This window comes from Seriola aureovittata, chromosome 14, assembly GCF_021018895.1.
Source record: "Seriola aureovittata isolate HTS-2021-v1 ecotype China chromosome 14, ASM2101889v1, whole genome shotgun sequence".
Taxonomy (NCBI): domain Eukaryota; kingdom Metazoa; phylum Chordata; class Actinopteri; order Carangiformes; family Carangidae; genus Seriola; species Seriola aureovittata.
The window spans coordinates 4776179-4794824 of record NC_079377.1 but is presented as its reverse complement, the minus strand read 5'-3'; the positions used below and the strand labels follow the sequence as shown (position 1 = coordinate 4794824).

Below are 18646 nucleotides of genomic sequence, written 5' to 3'. Positions count from 1 at the left end.
GGAGGAAACCGGAGAACCCGGAGAGAACCCACACTGGCACGGGGAGAACATGCAAACTCCACACAGAAAGATCCCACGGCCGAGCCGGGACTCGAACCCAGAACCTTCTTGCTGTGAGGCGACAGCGCTAACCACTGCACCACCGTGCAGCCCCAAAATAAGATTAAAAGTACATTTTCTTTCAAAATGTCACTAAAACAAAAATGTATCTATCTCACATACAGTCGATGTTACTTTAAGTTATTGTGAATTTGGACATGTCCAACATGTTTATCTTGGACATAGAATTTTTTTTATTATTATTTATTTTGACAATTTTGCTCTTGTTTCATTGTATGTTTCTTATGTCTGCCTTTTTCTTATGTGGCGTTATTTCACTTATTTCCTGATGCTTGGCTTGTTTTGCTATTTCTTGTTCTGTTGATAGTGTGTTATTTTACATTGCCTGAGGTTCATAATTACTCACTCCCAAGAATGATAATGGTAAACATGCGGGGCAAGGTCAGAGCCATTAGATACATGGGACTGTGTACGACAAGGAGGAAAAATGTAGTGAAACACACCTTCTTCATAGCAGACATTTTTACCTGTCAAGATGTTCATGAATTATATTTTATCGCTGTAGCTTCCTCAGTAATGTTATCACTCTCAAAGGAAAGAAAAAGTTTGGGAACCCCTATGGTAGACTACAGTATATTGAATTGCGATCACCTTCAAATATTCATAAACTCCGACTTATGGCCATAGTCTAATGATAAAGAAGAGCTGATGGGTCTCAGTCTGCTCAGGCCTTGGTAACACTGGTTGACCTCCATGGTTGAGACTTGAAGCCTGAAAAACTGGCCTGAGATCATAATCAAGCTAACCTGCCATACAGCACATTAGTTTCAGGTTATTAGTAGCCACTCCACCAGCAGACCTAGACTTTCAATAAACTGGTTTGAAGAAGAGACATTTCTGTGAACCCTGTTCGTGAAACCGGCATTTCCTGAATTTCAGATCAATATATCCATTTAACTCTCCCCTTCTGACATCCCCCCGAAAAGCCTGAGCGTGTGTCCCTGTAGCCCAGCCTATTCCTGCCAGCCATTTTCTACCGTGTTTCTACATTTCTACGTTTTCTACCAGTGAATCCTCAGTGCAGCAACAAACGATAAACTCCTATTCTACATATCTGTAACTGAATGCAGAGCCAAGAGCTATATATGGTAATTGCTCATATGTATACAGATGTGATTTTTTTTCAGTCATAACTGTTGCTGTCAAACCATTTTCTGTGAGTTTTTGTTTAAATTTTGGTTTCCTTGGTGACACATACAGTAACGCACCGTCTCTTAGGCCTAAGGATAAGAACAGTAAGTGCCTGCAGCTGTGATAGACATCAACGGAGCAAGCGTAGGCTTATGGGTTGGACTTCCCCAGCTCCTCACAAACACTAAAGTTGAGTGATATTGTGCGTTCTGTTATGCAACACTTGCCGCATCTTTATGGCTGAATGAATTTTTAAACTATCTATAAACACAACTGATACAGAAGTTGTTTTTCCTCCCGCTGACGACAGCGTCACACACACATGAGCAGAAAGCACTCTTACAGTACTGACAGGAAACAATTGGGCTTCACACTCTGTCTGATAGTGATGCCTTATTTCACCCTGATTCTTCTCACATGTATTGTTTGACAAGTGTAATGGGCTTATTTCTGAGCACAAAGGCAAATCTGAGGCTGCTTTTATGTCTTCCCCTGTGGTATGAGAGCTTGGGCAGATGTGTGGTGGGTGGATAAAACGACAGTGTTGACAATATCTTCTTATCTGCTGGCTTTGACCTGATGGGTGCAAGGCCACGGCTGGATGCGCCTCCCTTATCACCATATCTATGTCTGCAGGGCCAACCCAGAGAATTTCTTTTTTTTTCCTTTTTTTTTTTTTTACACCACCATGACTCCAGGTTTCAGGTGGGCTTTTTGTTCTCTGTGCAGGCAGAATGCAGGCTGTGGGCTGAGGAACAATACTGTGTTCACAGAGCAGGGAAGAAACTGCACGTAGCGATCCCCACATCATATTATGCAAGGGAACTCCCTGTTACCCCTGTTTCCAAACAAGTATGGTTTTGGTTTTTTACCTTTCATTTAGAAAGTTCACATACCACTGCCAAATCAAATAAACACGATCATCCCAGAAAGAGACCAAACTAACTTAAGGTCATCAAACTCCCTGCTGTTGTTTGTTTTGTTTTGTTTTGTTTTGTTTTCTGTTCTTTTCTTTTTCACATAGAAAATTTCCGAAATCGTTAATCATGGCATTGTTTCTATGTGCAGATGAAAAAGATAATTTGAGAAAAAAAAGAACAAAAACACAAACACAGGCATGTGAAAAAATCCCCAAAAAAAGAAAAAAAAGAAAAAGAAATACAAAATGCGGTGTTGCAAGGGTGGTTATACTGATGTATAATATGGAAAACATTGAGTAAATCTCTAGTTATCCCCCACAGCATATTCCATTTGTAACACTTGAATAAAACCCAGTAAGGACAGCTCCATGTTTGCTGGCTGCAGGTCCAAGGTTGATGTGATAATACATGTGTTCAGTAACTTTTTAAATCCTGGTGCACACAGAGTTCACTGCAGAGAAGAGAGGAGCAAATCATAAAGGTGAGCCACTGTTTGAGCTTCTTATTATAGAATTATGATTATGAGCAGCATAATATGAATTTATAGGTTATACTATGCAAGATAATGATATATTATGGACAGAAAAAGGTTTAGGTGCAGTACATAAAAATGAGATTGGAAAGATTCTACCGTAAATGAAACTTGTAAAAGAACTTGCAGCGACTGATGAGTTATCAGTTATTATTACTTGTGTGCAGTATATAGGTAGTTTTAAACAACACAGTCCTTAGACTGTTGGAGGTCTTCTATTGAACTTTGGCCAATGATTATGCACTCACATGTTGTGGCGATAAGGACAGATAAGGAACAACGAAAGTTCTTCTCAAAGACAGTTATGTTCCAAAATGGGTTAAATGTGTCACTAGATTTCACCCACATCTCTACTATTAAAATACAACATAGAAACGTGTAATAGCAATATCAACATAAAGCCACTAAATGTCAGATGACAAGGTTGACAGGTGTGCAATAATCAAATGTGTTACTACTGCTTATTATGGTAGAGTGATTTTGATTTAAAAAGTAACATTTCAACTTAATGCAATTTTAACAGTCTGAATGACATACCTGCACAGTGCCTTGGATAAAATCGTCTGCTAAATGGGTAAATGCAAATCGAACATATGCAAACAATAGTACTGTGAACCAGTAGAGCTGTAGCCTGAAACGGACACTCCATACAGTGTGATTCTATGGTAAGGATGATGATGACATAACGACAGCATTTTCTTACCAAGAACAAGCACACTGAGGGGCAATGACAAACCTATTTGTGCTGATAACTCAGAGGACGTATTAATCATTGAGGAGGAGCATAAACACTTAACTGCTCTAGTATTTTCCATAGACACATACATCTTTGGGATTGTGGAGCATTACCCCATAATAGTAGTAGTTGTAATAATAATAATAATAATAATAATAATAATAATAATAATAATAATAATGAACTTTATTCAACTAAAACCTTTCAGAAACAATGTAACAAAGTACTTTATATGTTAGAAAGTGGATGGAAAGCAACAGCTAACTATGGATGGTCAGAAATGTACCAAAGATCAAGTACACACAGACAAACAAACGGCACCAGCCACCTTTGGATTTTAATGATAAACTGATAGTCACTGGGGATGTGTTTGAGCGAAACATGCATAGTAAGTTGTTTTTATTATGACGTCAACGCGGATAAAGCCCCGGAACCTTTCATTGTGGCGCGATAGCACGTACGGAATGTTTTGATAGTTACACCGGAGAGCCGTCAAGCCGAGAAGTGCCTCCTTCCTCACCTGTACTGTAAGGTCTGTAATATTGTCAATTTTGTTATTACTTGAATATGACTTGCTCGTGTAAATGGCTGCTGTTTTATATATTGGATATGAGCGGTTTGTTGCGTTTTAACCGTTTAACCTTGGCGAGTAACTTTGTTTTGAGTGTTCATGTTTCGTAAGTGGCGACCTTTAGCTAGCAGCAGGACTTCGTCATTAGCAGCTAATTGATATGGTTAAATAATCATGTTGATGAAACCAAGATTGCAGAAGACCAGGCACGACTGAGACCCTGTCAGACGTTGACTTTCTCAGTGTGTTCAGGTTGTGAAAAGCTTCTGTGTGACTGCTGGCTAACACGCCCTGCTGGTGATTAAGTGTTGATCCAATTATCTAAGCTAGTTGACCAGCCATTCTTAACGTAGCTTCTACTATAATACTATGCTACAGATTCATGAATTCTCTTAAACTCATTTGTCAGATAGAGCTTTTCTTTCTCATAGTGTAAGTTTCCCGAAACCAGAAGCAGGACAGAGGTAAAATGTTAAGTTAAAGGGTACAGACACTGTGCAGACGTTTAATAAGATGTCATTCACCTCCTGTATCTGTGTGTACCAGTGTTTCCCCTTGACTTAGCTTAGCAGTCTGTTTATGGTCAGTCATTTGTGCTGTGTGTTGAAACCAGTGTGAAAAGAATGAAGTCAATAACTATAGTTACTATAGTACGTATACTACTCTAATCAGCCAGGGAGAAACTCAGTGCAGATCATCCCTCCACTCAGTGTTAAAGGTGAAAGGTCACTATCTGATCAAGATGTTGCTGTTATTGTGTATTTTAAATTAAACCTAAAACATGCACTCTCGTCTGGTATTTGAACTGTCTTATATGGATGCTCATCATTTGACTTTGGCTACTTAGCAATCATGACCACAGCACTATTATACTGTATGTCACCATAACACACACTGTTGACAGTTGTTAAAGTAGCTGATTATCAGTCGATACTTGCTTCAGTATTATCATCAGATGTTCCAAATAACATGAAAGTAATAGACTCTGTACTTAGTTAGATGACCACAAGTCCAAACATGTTGCTTGCATAATAAAGTTATTCTCTACGTTAAAAATGCTGCTGATTATGTACTTATGAAATTGTAATCCATTTTTTATTGTTTAAATTATTAGTCTTTTAATTGCGTAGTTGATAGGTCTGAAAATTAATAGACAACAATTTTGATGATAGTTTATCAAGCACAAATGTTACAAATATTGCTTTTTGACAGTGGGAAGGACAAAACAAGATAACATGGGCTCTACGAAATTGTTGTGGGCATTTCTTGTTGACATTTCATAGACTAAACAATTAATTGATCAATACAAAAAATAATCAGCAAAATAATTGATGATGGGAGAAATTGAGTCACAGGAAGCAGCAGGTTGTAAATGGCTATTTTAACAGACTACTACAGGTAATTGTCAATGATGTAAACCCAGACTTACCTGTGATGCTTTTGTTTGTTTGATGCATTTCCATCTTGATATCTAAACCATATCTAAAGTGTATGTGAGTGAGTATGTGTTCTTTTCTCTTTTTGTTTATAGAAAGCAGCAAAATGCTCATAAAGTCAGTAACCTAAAACATTTCCTCATATATTTTATAGGCACTCTTTGCAGACCTGCAGGATGGCCCAGGCAGACAGCAAGGTGCTGGTTCTGGGAGCACTTGCTGGAGTGGCTGGGATCAGTTTGGCTGTGGTGTATTACCAGGGCTTTAGGTCAAGACGAAGAGGCTCGTGCCCGGCATTCTACCTCAATCGCACTAATGAACAGGGGAATGGCGTCATGTTGGTGGATGGTCCAGGTCTGGCCACGGGTCAGGCTGAGGTGCTGGAGCGCCTCGAGGCCCTGATCCAGTGTGTGTCCGAACTGAAGGATGAGATGAAGGCGTTGAAGAATGCTCTGCCAACGCTGCAGGACCAAGTACGAGAGGAGCTTAGGGGACGCGAAGAAGCACGTCGAGCCAGCCCTCTGCACAGGACCACGCCAACACGGAGGAAAAGAGCTGCAGGCACTATCACTGCCACCACAGCTGGGGGTCGGAGCTCAGAGGAGGCAGAGAGCGAGGGAGGGTGAGTGTTTTAAACGCTCTAAACAAGGGAGAATATGCATTACTTTCAGTATTCAATTTAATAATGTATCCATACATAATTCTTTTAAATTATGTAAACTCACATGACAGTGGTGCATTTTCTTCAGTCTACCCCTCAGAGCAAACCTCAAAGTTATACTGCTAATGTTTATCCTCTTCCCCTCTCAATGACACGCTCACACTTACATGCCTTATTTGAATCCATCCGTTGTTCACAGGATTCAGATATTCACAGAGATTCTATTCATTCTTTGACTCTTATGGGTGGAGAAAAAAAACACACACACACACACACACTATTCGTGGCTGTTTTGTAGATCAAATATTAATTCCTCCTTATGGAAGACTTAAACCCCCTGATTGGAGGTAATTTTATGGATGGTTGCTCCCATGACAATTATTAATCTGCTAGATCATCTTTAGCTAAAACAACTGTACAGTGTGTCCATCAAAAACTTTGTACACTAATCACACACTGTACCGAGCAACAAATGGATATATTAATGAATCTGAATGATCCCAACATTACAGTCCATTAATTCCAATGAGAGCATCTCATTTCTCACACATCGTCCTGAAAAAGCACCTTCCATTTCTGCAGGTACCGTACGCTATAGTACCCAAAATGCAAGCGCACAAGGTTCTCACTCTAACTGCCCACACACATGAATGGCATGGAATTGAATGCCTGGGATGACCAGGACATTTTATTCTTAGGTGTACTGCAGTTTATATAAAGAAAGACGTGTGTAGCAAAAAGTCTTTCTGAATCCCAAGGGATCATGTGACTTTTTGATTGCGCCCACTATGCCAGATTCCAGCACAGTGCAGTGCTGCTCTGGTGGGCTGGTGCAGTATCAGGCGGTTGTCTGTAACTGCAGTGGCCGCCTAACATACGACTTACTAATGAATTTGTTTTTTTAAATAATTACACATTTGTATAGTAAAGATACAGAGTAGTGTCTTGTGCTGTGTTCTCCATTAGTGACTAACAGGATAAAGAATATGGTTTTCACAGAAGTTGACCTGTGGTATATGACTGAATGCACTGAAGGTTGTCCAGTTAATTTGAGCAAAAGAAAAAATGAAATTATTTTGTATTTTTGTATGAATATTAAAGAAGATAGTTTCTCTAATGATTATTTCATATGTAGCTTTGAACATGAGGAACAATTGACAGTGTGAGAATGTCAGTCAGTTAAATGAACTCGAGTGTTGGTGAAAGTTGATTCTTGTTCTAAATAGGTCACCAGATGAGGAGTGTGTGGTTTTCTGTGAATCAAAACATATAAACTGTTGAGATTAGATCAGTTAGATGTTAGATCAGAGTGTGTGGAGTTGTGAAATAGACAGTTTCACGTGCTCCTTTCAGATCTGTGTTTTTATTCTGGGACTTATTTATCTCAAACTGCCTGCTATGTAGCCTCTCAGTTGAACCTCACTTCCCCACTTTCTGATAGGCCGAACAGGCGTAGGCCTGCCGAGGGTCAGTACTACTAACTAAAACTAAGTAACGTAGCATAATTAATTGGAAATTGCAACTTCTGATATACATCTGGTTATTGGAGTGGACAGCACAAACATCCACTGCAGCAAAGATTACAGCAGGATGTCTCTGTTCTGTAAATATTATACCCATTATCTGCTTGTTGTGTGACATAACAGTGGATTTAGTCTTTCAATCACAATCCATCAATAAAATTGAAAGATTGGTGTTAAAATGCAAACTGAAATGGAAAACATCCCGCTGTAAGGAAATACAAAAGCTAACATTGCTAGTAAAATGTTATTCTGCTGTCACCAAATGACTATATAGTAAACCTGCACCACTGTTTATTTGTATATTTGAGTCCATGAAGTACCTATGATATTACTCAGGTTGACTGTTTGGGAGAATGAGCTTTGCTCCGAGCAGAAGGCTGTAGAGAGAAATCTGTGACGAACTGAAAGACCATTGAAAACCTAACGTTCAGAGCAGGCTGACATCTGTGCTTTTGTCTCAGAGAGATTACTTACATACATTTACCTCATTATTTGAAACTTTAGCCATGTTTAATATGGACATCTGACATTGTAGCATTAGTAGCATCTGGCAGAAAATAAGGAAAAACAAAATAGGTCTTCTTTAAAATTTTTACATTAATCAAGTTTAGATTTCATTGATCACATATGATATTAACATATAGATGCTGATATTAAATAAACACATTTTCTTTTAGGTCATTGTTCAGAAACAGCGCTTGTAATATTTTAGAGTCACTGTCATTATTACATAGTTTCTGCAGAAGACTCCAGACAACAGCTGGGCAGATGTTGGTGTAAAATGTATTAAAATGGCTGTAAAATATCTACCTCTGTTACATTCTTTAGAACACAAACCAATGCATTTATAATAATATAGTCCAATATATTAGAATCAGCCACAAACTTTCTTTAGGATCCAATCATGTAAATCATTCCTGAAGGATAAATTCACAACAGATAAACATCTCAACAGGTGGCAAACTGTAATTTGATTTCAGGTTAATTTCCACATGAACAACCTTATATATTGATCAGTATGCAGATCAAAAATCCTGTGGACCTCACACTTAACCAGTTAAACTCGCCTACTCGTTTTATGCACTAAATTATAGTTGTGACGGTTTGTATATGTGCCTCAGGTGCTGCAGAGAACAGCAGACTAATCAAGCACTGCATGCCCAGTCATCCACCTCTACCCTCAGCCAAATGCCTTGAACTCATGCCAACCTTAGAGAGTATAAACAACAGATGTGTTCCTTTTGAATGGACTGCCATTTAAAATCTCATCTTATAAAAACAAATATCCACAGTTAAATGCTGATGATTAAGCCGAGGGTTTAATGTTTTCAGCAGCCAGGCAGACTTCAGTTTTTCTTGGACACGATTATATATATTCTCAGCACGCGACTCAGCTTTGAGTTTTGGTGGCGTAGCACATGGAGGTCTACACAGGGGCCAGGATGGAGATTTTGTCTGTCATTCGAGTACTTAACCTGGATTGACCACTGCTTCAGTTGTGTAGGAAGTATAGCATGAGAAGTGCCAAGAAGACTTCAAAACACAAGTGCAGCAGCTCTCACCTAGCCACACAGGTTTTACGTGTGCACTAAGCCTCAGATCAGAGCTGTGTGGCTCCTCCCCATCTCTGTTACTTTCCTCACAATGATTAATCAACTGCCTTAGAGCAATCTTTTACAACTACAACAACATAAAGTGGGCCAGCTGAACATCCAGTAATCAGTGTTGTGTTTTACCATCTGTGTCCTCTAAGAATCACATTCCTTTTTTTTTGTTTATGTTGTTTCCAGGAAAGACACCAACGTCACTTGTTATATAACGTTTAAGATGCTTGAGATAATTCAGATGCATGTGGGCAGGAACATTTTGTGAATGCGGTTTTCTTGGTTCTTGTCTCTTGAACGTTAATGTAGCATCTGTATTCATTTCATTTTCAAGCAGTAAATCTTATCTAACCTGTTTCAACCAGCGTGAAAAGTTGTGCTATCACCCTAAAAGTATTTCAGGTCATGTGCATTTGTTGCCATTGGAGTAGTAAGACAGCTCATAGACAGGTGATCATATGAGTCTTCTTTTTGATGGATAAACATGTCAGATCATCCTGCCTGTACTTATGTTAGCATCACCCTGCTCACTGGCTAGAGGAGCAGGTGGAGGTGCGAGACAGCCTGTTTGAGTGACAGTCGTTGGCTGCATCAAATGCTCTTAATTACAGCTCAGGTTATTATGCTTGAAAAGAAATCACATCACGCACACACCTCCCATAATTAAAGAGCCTTTCCTGCCGCTCTGTTATTTGCATGAGCAGAGGGTGTGGGGGTGAGTGGGAATAGCACAGTGAAGAAATTCCAGCCCCTTAGGGAATCGTGTGTGTTCTCCCAAAGGAGCCAGTTACACCCCTAATCCTCACATCCATTTAAAGGCTCTCGGTGTCTGCTCAGCCTGTGGAAGTATAATATCTCAGCACAATACCCCCATGAGAGCCGTGATTCTAAAGGCCGGGTAGTAGTCATTGCATGTTTGTTAAAATGTAAAGCCTTAATAATACATTTAAAATGAGCAGGATTAGTGTATTTATTGCTTGGTGCAAAATGTAAGTTTGCAAGCACCCATCTCAAGGTGCTGCATGCTCTCAGTTTTACAAGCAATGAGCAACTGATTTAATAAATTAGCGAGAAAAAAAATCTTAAATTTCAAATTTTTATATACTAATGTTGTTATTGGGGCAACACATTTCCAACAGGGGGCATCATGCACATATAAACAGGGCCTTCCACAAATCTTCATGCAAGCTGTGCTGCAGAACATCACAAATAAGCAAACGACTGTTTTTATAACTTTCTGGAGTTGATTGCTTAATGATTTTGTGTTGACATGTTATTTCTGGTTGTATAATTAGATTGATTACAAAATATAGAAATTATTGTTTTTCTTTTTCTTTGTAGATCAGACTTTGTCCTGTGTGCTTACAGAGAGATTTCAAGTGTGACCAGTGTTGGCACATTGATAAAACAGTCTAGGTCCAATCGGAGTCTGTGTCGTCATAATAATAATAATAATAATAATAATAACAATAATGTTCACCAGTAACAGAACAATTAGTGTGACAAGATGTCAAAATTATGAAGCGGGGTTGTGTCGATCACAATAGGGAACATGTAGACCCAGCCACTGGCACGTTGAACTCCATTCACTCCTCATATGTCACAACAGCGTCTTCAGCGCTACCTCTCTTCAGGTAAGGAGACCCATCAATCACCCTGTCTGTGTGCCAAGCTGTCAAAGGCCTCATTTAAAAGTGTCTTGTAGGAACTTGTAATTCCTTGAACAGTTCCCACTAAGTTTATTATTCACATCACGTCGCTGTAGCTCAAGGATATTACCTCTTCTTTTTTCCTTGTCCAAAAAATTGCATTTATGCCACTGGATAGTTGTTGATTTAAGCAGATTTAAGAAGCAGTTTTGTTTAGTGACGGGGCAAGCCTGGTCAACACACACAGAAATGTTTAGAAAGAGAGAAAGGAGCTCATTGTCTGCTTTGTGATTAAAAGCTTTAGTCTGTCTTCCCCGTGACGTCATCGTACATGTTGCTCCGCAGCTGTCCGCATCCAAATCATTCACATTAATATCTTCAGATTCATACTTCAAAGAAAAGCTCTTAGCCAAATAAACATATTTATTAAGTTGAGTTTTAAGAGTACAGTATACAGAGAGCATACACTTTCACCTGTCTGTTGTGTCCCCAGTCAACTGTCCGTCGATACCTGACTTCATTCATGTCTGCTTTAAAGCTCCAAATTTTACACTTTTCCAGTGTTATTTAAAGCGTTGATCCATGCGAAGATATATTTGTGGTTTTTAAGGCCGGTGAGCCAATCAGAAGATAGGAGGCTCTGAGCTTCTCTTCTGATTGGCTGACTGTTGGCTGAGTGATTGAATAAAAAATTTACAGATTTCAGGTAAACACCACAAACTAAATCCTGCAAAGCTGGATGGTGGGTCCAGGTGAGCGGGGGTTGTGGCATGGCTGAGGATGGTGACTGCTTTGATGATTGGTTTATGACATCACAAAGTTACAGAAGTCCTGACGGCTGGTTTTAAAGCTCAGTTTCTGAATACAGGCTGTGTGCATTTCTCTGTGGACTGAGGCTTTGAAACTTTCACAGTATCAATATAGAACCTAGAACTGCTTTATAATCAAACAACACATGGACATCTACCTTTATACTATATGGGACCTTTTAATGGTCCAACAACCTTGACTTTAAAACGCTCAAGCAAATTTGGGGAATAAAGAAATGTTGATATTTCCAATTTTCTGTGTTACATTAAAACAGCTATAATCACTAGTTTTTATATTAACAATAGATCACCTGCCTACATATATGTGAAAGCAGTCACTCTTAGTGATGAACCCACAGAGAATTATCAATGTTTTCACCTGCAGCTGTGTGCTTATTGAGTGTCCTTGATGATTTGGTAAATCTATTATTAGAGAAGTGAACTTCTCTTCATGTCACTGGCTCTTTTTCATTCACATTTCTTTTCTGTTTCTTAGAAATTTCTAGAGTTTCATTGTCTGTTAGTGAACGTGTCATTCTGTCTCCTGTTCAAATTTATTTATCGCCTCTTTGCCTTTTGGCAGAATCACAAGCCAGAGCGTCATTTGTATACAACTATGCACAAACCCCAGTCTCCAAACTTGTTTCTTCCTCCTACTATTTTAAGAACAAAGAGAAGAGTTACTTATGGTTGCATGAACACACAAGGTGAATGGTTGTATTCATTATTAACTTGTGACGTTATTGTGTGTCTGTGAGAGATAAATGACAGGTTATTTTTCATCCCATGTCTATTTTCCACCTGTATTACTTAACACAACCGAGCAGGGTATAGTTAGAAACCCGGTCTGTTGTCAGCAGGTGGCTCAGCAGCTGAAAGTGGAAGTTAAAATCTAAAGAGTCAATCCCTGTCCAGCCTTTTGGGGGGTGTTGAGAACGAACAACTGGACTCTCTCCAGTCAAGTCAGCCATTGTTGTAGCACAGGCTTTCCTTGGTACTGCCACCACAGCTCCACACACTGAATAAGACGGGCTGCATGTTCCAAGGCCCGGTCGATGTTGGGATGGTAACTCAGGTTTGTTTTGAATAGTGTAACCAGGGAGACTGCCATTACTAAGCCCTATTGAGAGATCCCGTCATTGCCCCTTTGGGTCTGTATACTGAAAGGCTGATCTCACCCAGTGAGTACACAGCCTCTTAAAAACAAAACTTGAACCTTTCCAGTCTTTGACTTTACATAGTGAGAGTGTTGTGAGGTTGGACTCAGCACGGGTAGATACTGCACTGTTTCGTTTAGCTGAATACAAAGAAGAAGATAAAACCTGATATTGAAGTGGGCCAGATTTACTGATTCTGGTTCTGACTTGGTTTAATGAGTTCTGCTTATTATACATTTCAGTTATCGGTTTTAAAATACCTGTGTATGTTAGATTAGCTATATTACTGTAAACAAAACTCCCCCATGCACAGGCAATATTGGTAATCAGGTGCTGGTTGTTTGCAGGAAGTGAAAATCAAAATGAACCACCGCACACTGAGATGACTTCACTGTGACTTTGATTAGAGCAAATAACACATTTCTCCTTTGGCTTCTGCAGGTTCACTCAGTAGAATTACAAGAGCATTCACAGGTGCAATAAATACATATACATGGATCACATGACAAATTATCACAGTCACACAAATAAGGAAATTAACAACTATATACACAACTGACATCTCTATTACTGGATTACCTTATTTAGGATTACCATAGAGATAAATGATTTTACTCATTATCAATTAAACTAACATTCTTTTGACTAAACTCAATATCTCCGGGTTCAGACTTTTTCTTGGAAAAAAACCCAGCAATTTACAGACGTCGGACTGGAAAAATTTGATATGAATTTTTAAATGACTGAACGATTAAATGGGAGGTTGGAAAAAATAATCCAAAACTCATTCAAGAATGAAAAAAATTGTTAGTCGCAGCCCTACTCCAAATCTCTTATTTTGTTTGATCAACAATGAAAAAAGCCAAAGGTATTTAATTTATAGTGATGTAAAACAGAAAAGCAAGCAGCTGCTCATATTTGTGAGCTTGTGAATGTTTGTGTATTTTTTAATTTTGTTAAATTTTTGCATGTAAGAACAGGTATTAAATGCTCTTTTCCGCCCTGCCCTCGAATTTGCCTGCAGAAAATAATTTCATTTCTTGTCATGTGTGAGTCATAGGAAGGCCTGCTGGTATATTATGTACCTAGATAGTGTTGGTGTAAAGATGACAGTATTTAAACTTGTTCTTTCAAAGCCGTGCACTTCTAGAAACATTTCAAGGATAATAATGGTTCCCGCACAAACATATATGCATTACATAAAAACACACAGTATTACAAATAGATCCTTAGCTCCTTTTTTCTTTCAACTCAAGTGATTCATGAGCCGTGGAATGGCGTGACAGGAATGCGCTGATCACTCAGTACTGAGCTGCCTGTCTCTCCAGCTCCACTGAGTAAATAACTGCAGGGAGGGAGGAAAAACGGACTGCTGAATGAATAAAAGAACAAAAGGATGAATGAATGAATTAGGGATGAATGAATGACACAAAGTACAATAATGTGACTGTCTTGCTACAGTTTAATGGCAGGCCTGTTTATTGCTCTATAATATGGTGTGGCCAGACAGAAAAAGGAAGAGTAAACACTGAAGCACACCCATTCAGATTTTTTAAAGCTGGGGTGTATTGGCCAATAAACGGTTTGAGCCTTGCCTGCAGGTTTTAGGGTTTACTCAGGGGTTTGTGCAGAGAGCGACATTGTAGAAAGGCTTTGGTGCACGATCCCAAAATGATGGTATGAAAACAGATGGAGATTAAAATGAAGATACTGTAAAGTCTAGTTTCTTGCAGTTACAGTGATTCTCCGTTTCCTACTAAGCCACTGAATGTGAATGAAGTACAGTCTGACAGGTCACACAGTTCACACTCTATATCACAAAAAATTTAAACTACTTCTACTTTAAAGCTAGAATATGTAACTTTTGAAAGAATGAAAAACAAAATCTTCATTAAAGTTAAATTAATGAGCAATAAAAAGCAGCCTTTGCTCAATTTAATACACTCGGGGGTCTTGCCTTCACAGCCTTACTTGGTCTGTTATGACCAGTAGATAATGGTGGCTAAAGTTAGCTGATGTGTGCAAATTTTAGATAGATATTGCTGTGTAATGGGGCTTTCAGACAGGATGCGGTCTTAGCTTTGCTCGGCACTCAGGTCAGCGTACACTTCAGGGGAGTCGCGGAGGACGGAGCAAACATAGGAGGAGTTTTCCAAACTTCTAGCGGGACACATCACTGTGAAGTGGGAAACCCTTACTGTGTTTACAGTCTATTGTTGCCAGCAACAAAGATGCATCTTTCCAGTGCTAAGAAACAGGCGTTAGCACCAGGGACTGGCAACCTTTCCACAGTGACCGGTTATAGGTCTACATTTCCTTTACTTTCCGTGCCTGGCTAGAAGCCATATTTCTATTGGCTATGCGGGTGCCGGGCAGCGTGCTTGCGTGACAAATCATCGTGAGGTTAACTAATGTTTTCTCCACTTGGGGGCAGCAAAAACAAATAATTTCATTCATTATTAATATAGAAATATGAATATAGTAGAATTTCAACACTGACAAATTGTGATCTTTAAAGTTGATATGGTGAACTTGTTAGCTAACAGTTGCTTGTACACACACTCAGAAACGGGAAGCAACATTAGCATTCATTTAGGGTTTGTCTTTCTGATCTGGTGAATGTAAGTCTGATCTTCTTCTTGTAAAGAATTGTGATTTATTTTTTTATATAAAAATATTAACTGTAGCAACTTTAAAGCAGATTTATTTTAATTTAAATCGCAATACGTTTACATCATAACAGGGAACACAACATTGTGTAGATTCCCTTCATCTAAGCACGCACCATTGCAGCTCTGTTTGTGTTGTTGACTTTGTCAGCTGCGGAGCTTCATTCTTGACAGTTCCTTTTTATTGACTGAAGAAAATCTCAGCAGCTCAAGTGCCCTCATATTACTCCTGTAATCACAGCACTCTGGGTTGAAGGTGTGTGTGTTGTGGGGTGGAGTCAGGAAGCAGCCTCCAGCACGAGGCACCTGTTGGGTCTGTGGTGTTTCTGTCTGTGGCCCGCTCTGACACATCCCCCCAGAACCGTGGCTCGCAGCCCAAAATGTTCCCTTAACCATCAATGACGCACATGCAGCCGCTGCCAACACTCAATAGAGGCTTTTCATATTTTCACCCTTGTCTATTTCTTTCATTGCTACCTGTACTGTTAATATAGCTATTTTGTTTTACTGCTGCTTCTTAAGTGCTAGCTTGGGGTGTTAGTTCATACAGCTACAGTAGTTGAAAGGCTACCATAAAGCATCTAATGTGAGCGTTGCGTGCCTCACCCTGACAAACAAGTCTCCCTGTGTTCATGTAAAAGCCTTCGGGTATCCACGTTAAGACGTCAAGAGTTTCTTAACAGCTAGTATTCATAAACAATTAAGTGACCCACTTATGTAAACAAACCTGGTGCCATTTGGGTGTAAACAGGCAGTGAAGATTGATCCTTTACAATCAGCACAGCATGGCAGAAAAACGGCTCGTAAAAACGCCCATTAAAACGGGATTTTGATTGATCTGAAACACTTCTCAGCTGATGTGTTTTCATTCCACCTCACCAGTAGGATATGGTTTTAGATTGAGGTTCCAGGACGCAGGCCATTGTCTTACATTTTTTAGGGAAACGAGCAACATTTGGGCTGTTTATTCATGCTTTGCGTGGGTGAAGCTGCACATCAGGAGGATGGAGACAGTCTTGTCTTGTGATTGGACCTGCCAGGGTATTCAGTGCAGCTCTTTAATTTTTAAATGTTTCCTTTATTTAAGCAGTGAAAATAGTCTCATTGAGATTGGGTTCCTTTGTTCAAGAGAGACTAAAATAAACATTTTATACATAGACAGACATAAATGTGACGCAAGTGTGAAAACATCAGTATAACCTTTCAAAATGTTCCAGTGAAATAATCCACAGCAAACAAAACAAACTGCAGTAAAACTGATACTGCACCTTTTCTTTAACTGACACATTCTGCCCTCTGTTTTTTTTGTGCATTCAGGTATATGACTGCACTGACAGACTCTGAGGAAGAAGAGCCAAGTGATGCAGAACAGAAAGATGAAGAACAGCCTGCGGACAAGTTATGTGTCCTCCTTGAGCGGATCGACTGTCTGCATCAGGGCACTGAGTCTGACAAAAGGGAAAGTCTCAAAATCCTCTTGGAGCAGAGAGAGGAGGTGTGATTAACTGGTTGTTGACCCTGCATATATTCACTTTGTAGCTGTTTGGCTGTGTCCTAACACTTTGATGTACTTCTGTAGTTTGAACAGAACTCATCATTTCTGTGGCGCCTAATCCGAGCTTACTGTGATGTCCATGACGTCAGCTCCACTCAGGAGGAGAAGAAGACCCACGCAGAAACTGGTAATTTACCAAACCTTGTTTTATGCCTCATTTGCTGAGCATCCCAGTAAGGATGTGAGGTACTATAATGTCATAACCACAGCTGGAGCCTCAGATGTCAGTGTCTCATTTGGGAAAATCTAAATCCGTGCAATTCTGTATTTCTGCAATGATCTCAGTCAGTTGGTTTGAGTTGTTGGCCCACGATGAATCGGCAACTTAGAAAATACACGTGGCAACAGTCCACAATGGATCAGATAGGATTAACTGCAAGTGTGATCTTCACGTGGTGCATAGTCATCCATTTTAATAAAGAAACACTCATAAAGTCTGAGTTGGTACTAATATGTCATATTTCAATATCTGGCTGCATTACTTAAATATCCCCACACAAGTGCTGCTGATGCTAATAACAATATCTAAAAAAGCCTTTGTTAACTGTTCACTGTTTATTTGGTTCTTGATACAAGACACAGACATTTATAGGCAGGTTAAAGGTCAAATCCTCAATAGATTTACTGTGACCTCACAAACATGTTTTTGGCCATCACTGAAGAATTCACACACTAGTAATGACACATTTAACACAAATGTCTAACTGGATAAAACGATGACATGATGACATTTTATATCCAAACGATTAACAGTTTGACGTTGTGATGTTTTGCAAAAACACTAATTCAACACCATAACTCGGGAACAGAAGAAGAGGTTGTGACTTTATTTCTGGCTGGTTGATGGAGGCATACAACCACGAGATGGTAAATCTTTTTTTTAATTTTTTTTTATGTTTTTCAATGTGTAGAAGTGCCACAGTTATGGACAAAGCTTGTTTATTATTTAGATACATCTGGTTTTTTTTTTTGTTTTTTTTTTTTAAATTTGCATAGTAGCACTATTTACTGGACATTCATCTGATATGCCTCAAAGTCAATATCATACAATTTGGCAGATTTGTGACAAGGCCCCTTTTAAGAGTAGGGTACAGTGACTGTCTGTGCTTGGCTTGTATTACACTCTAAGACTTTCTACGATAGATTGTAATGCTTTTTTTTGTCACAAACTGAGGCTGTTGTGTGATTCGGTTCTATAGTTCAGACTGGATTGACCTGTTCCTCTGTGATCCTTTTTCATCAGTGTGCCTCTAATTAGAGCTGGCCAGGTGCCCACTGCAGCGACACCTTTGTCGCAGCAAAGTTGAGGGTGTTAGATACATGGATATTTAAAGCAGCAGGGCATCATATTTAACATTCATCAGGATATTAATAGAGCAGATGGAATGAGACACTCTCCACTGGGTGATGAAGGATTTAAAACTGAGCTCTCTTCCTGTATTGCATTTCATACCACTTGTTTTTTATTGCTTTAATCCAGCGCCTGCTGATGTTTCTTGATGTATGCATGTCCTGTTGTGTTTTCTCAGGCAACACACGCCTCAACTCCACTAATCCGCACTCTCTTCTTTTG

At 39.3% G+C, this 18646-nt stretch overlaps 1 protein-coding gene across 2 annotated transcripts in view; it reads left to right on the top strand.

Annotated features, from left to right (window-relative positions):
• The first annotated feature begins 2578 nt into the window (after window positions 1-2578).
• Window positions 2579-18646, top strand: part of LOC130181362 (regulator of microtubule dynamics protein 2) — a 31567-nt gene continuing 15499 nt past the window's right edge. Inside the window, exons 1-4 of one of the 2 annotated variants that reach the window (XM_056395523.1) lie at window positions 2579-2652; window positions 5601-6068; window positions 16836-17013; window positions 17098-17200. In XM_056395523.1, coding sequence (XP_056251498.1) covers window positions 5623-6068; window positions 16836-17013; window positions 17098-17200 — 727 coding nt within the window. In that variant the 5' untranslated portion in view covers window positions 2579-2652; window positions 5601-5622. Of the gene's footprint in view, window positions 2653-3886; window positions 3972-5600; window positions 6069-16835; window positions 17014-17097; window positions 17201-18646 lie in introns of those variants that run through there. The other variant, XM_056395524.1, reaches the window with a different exon arrangement.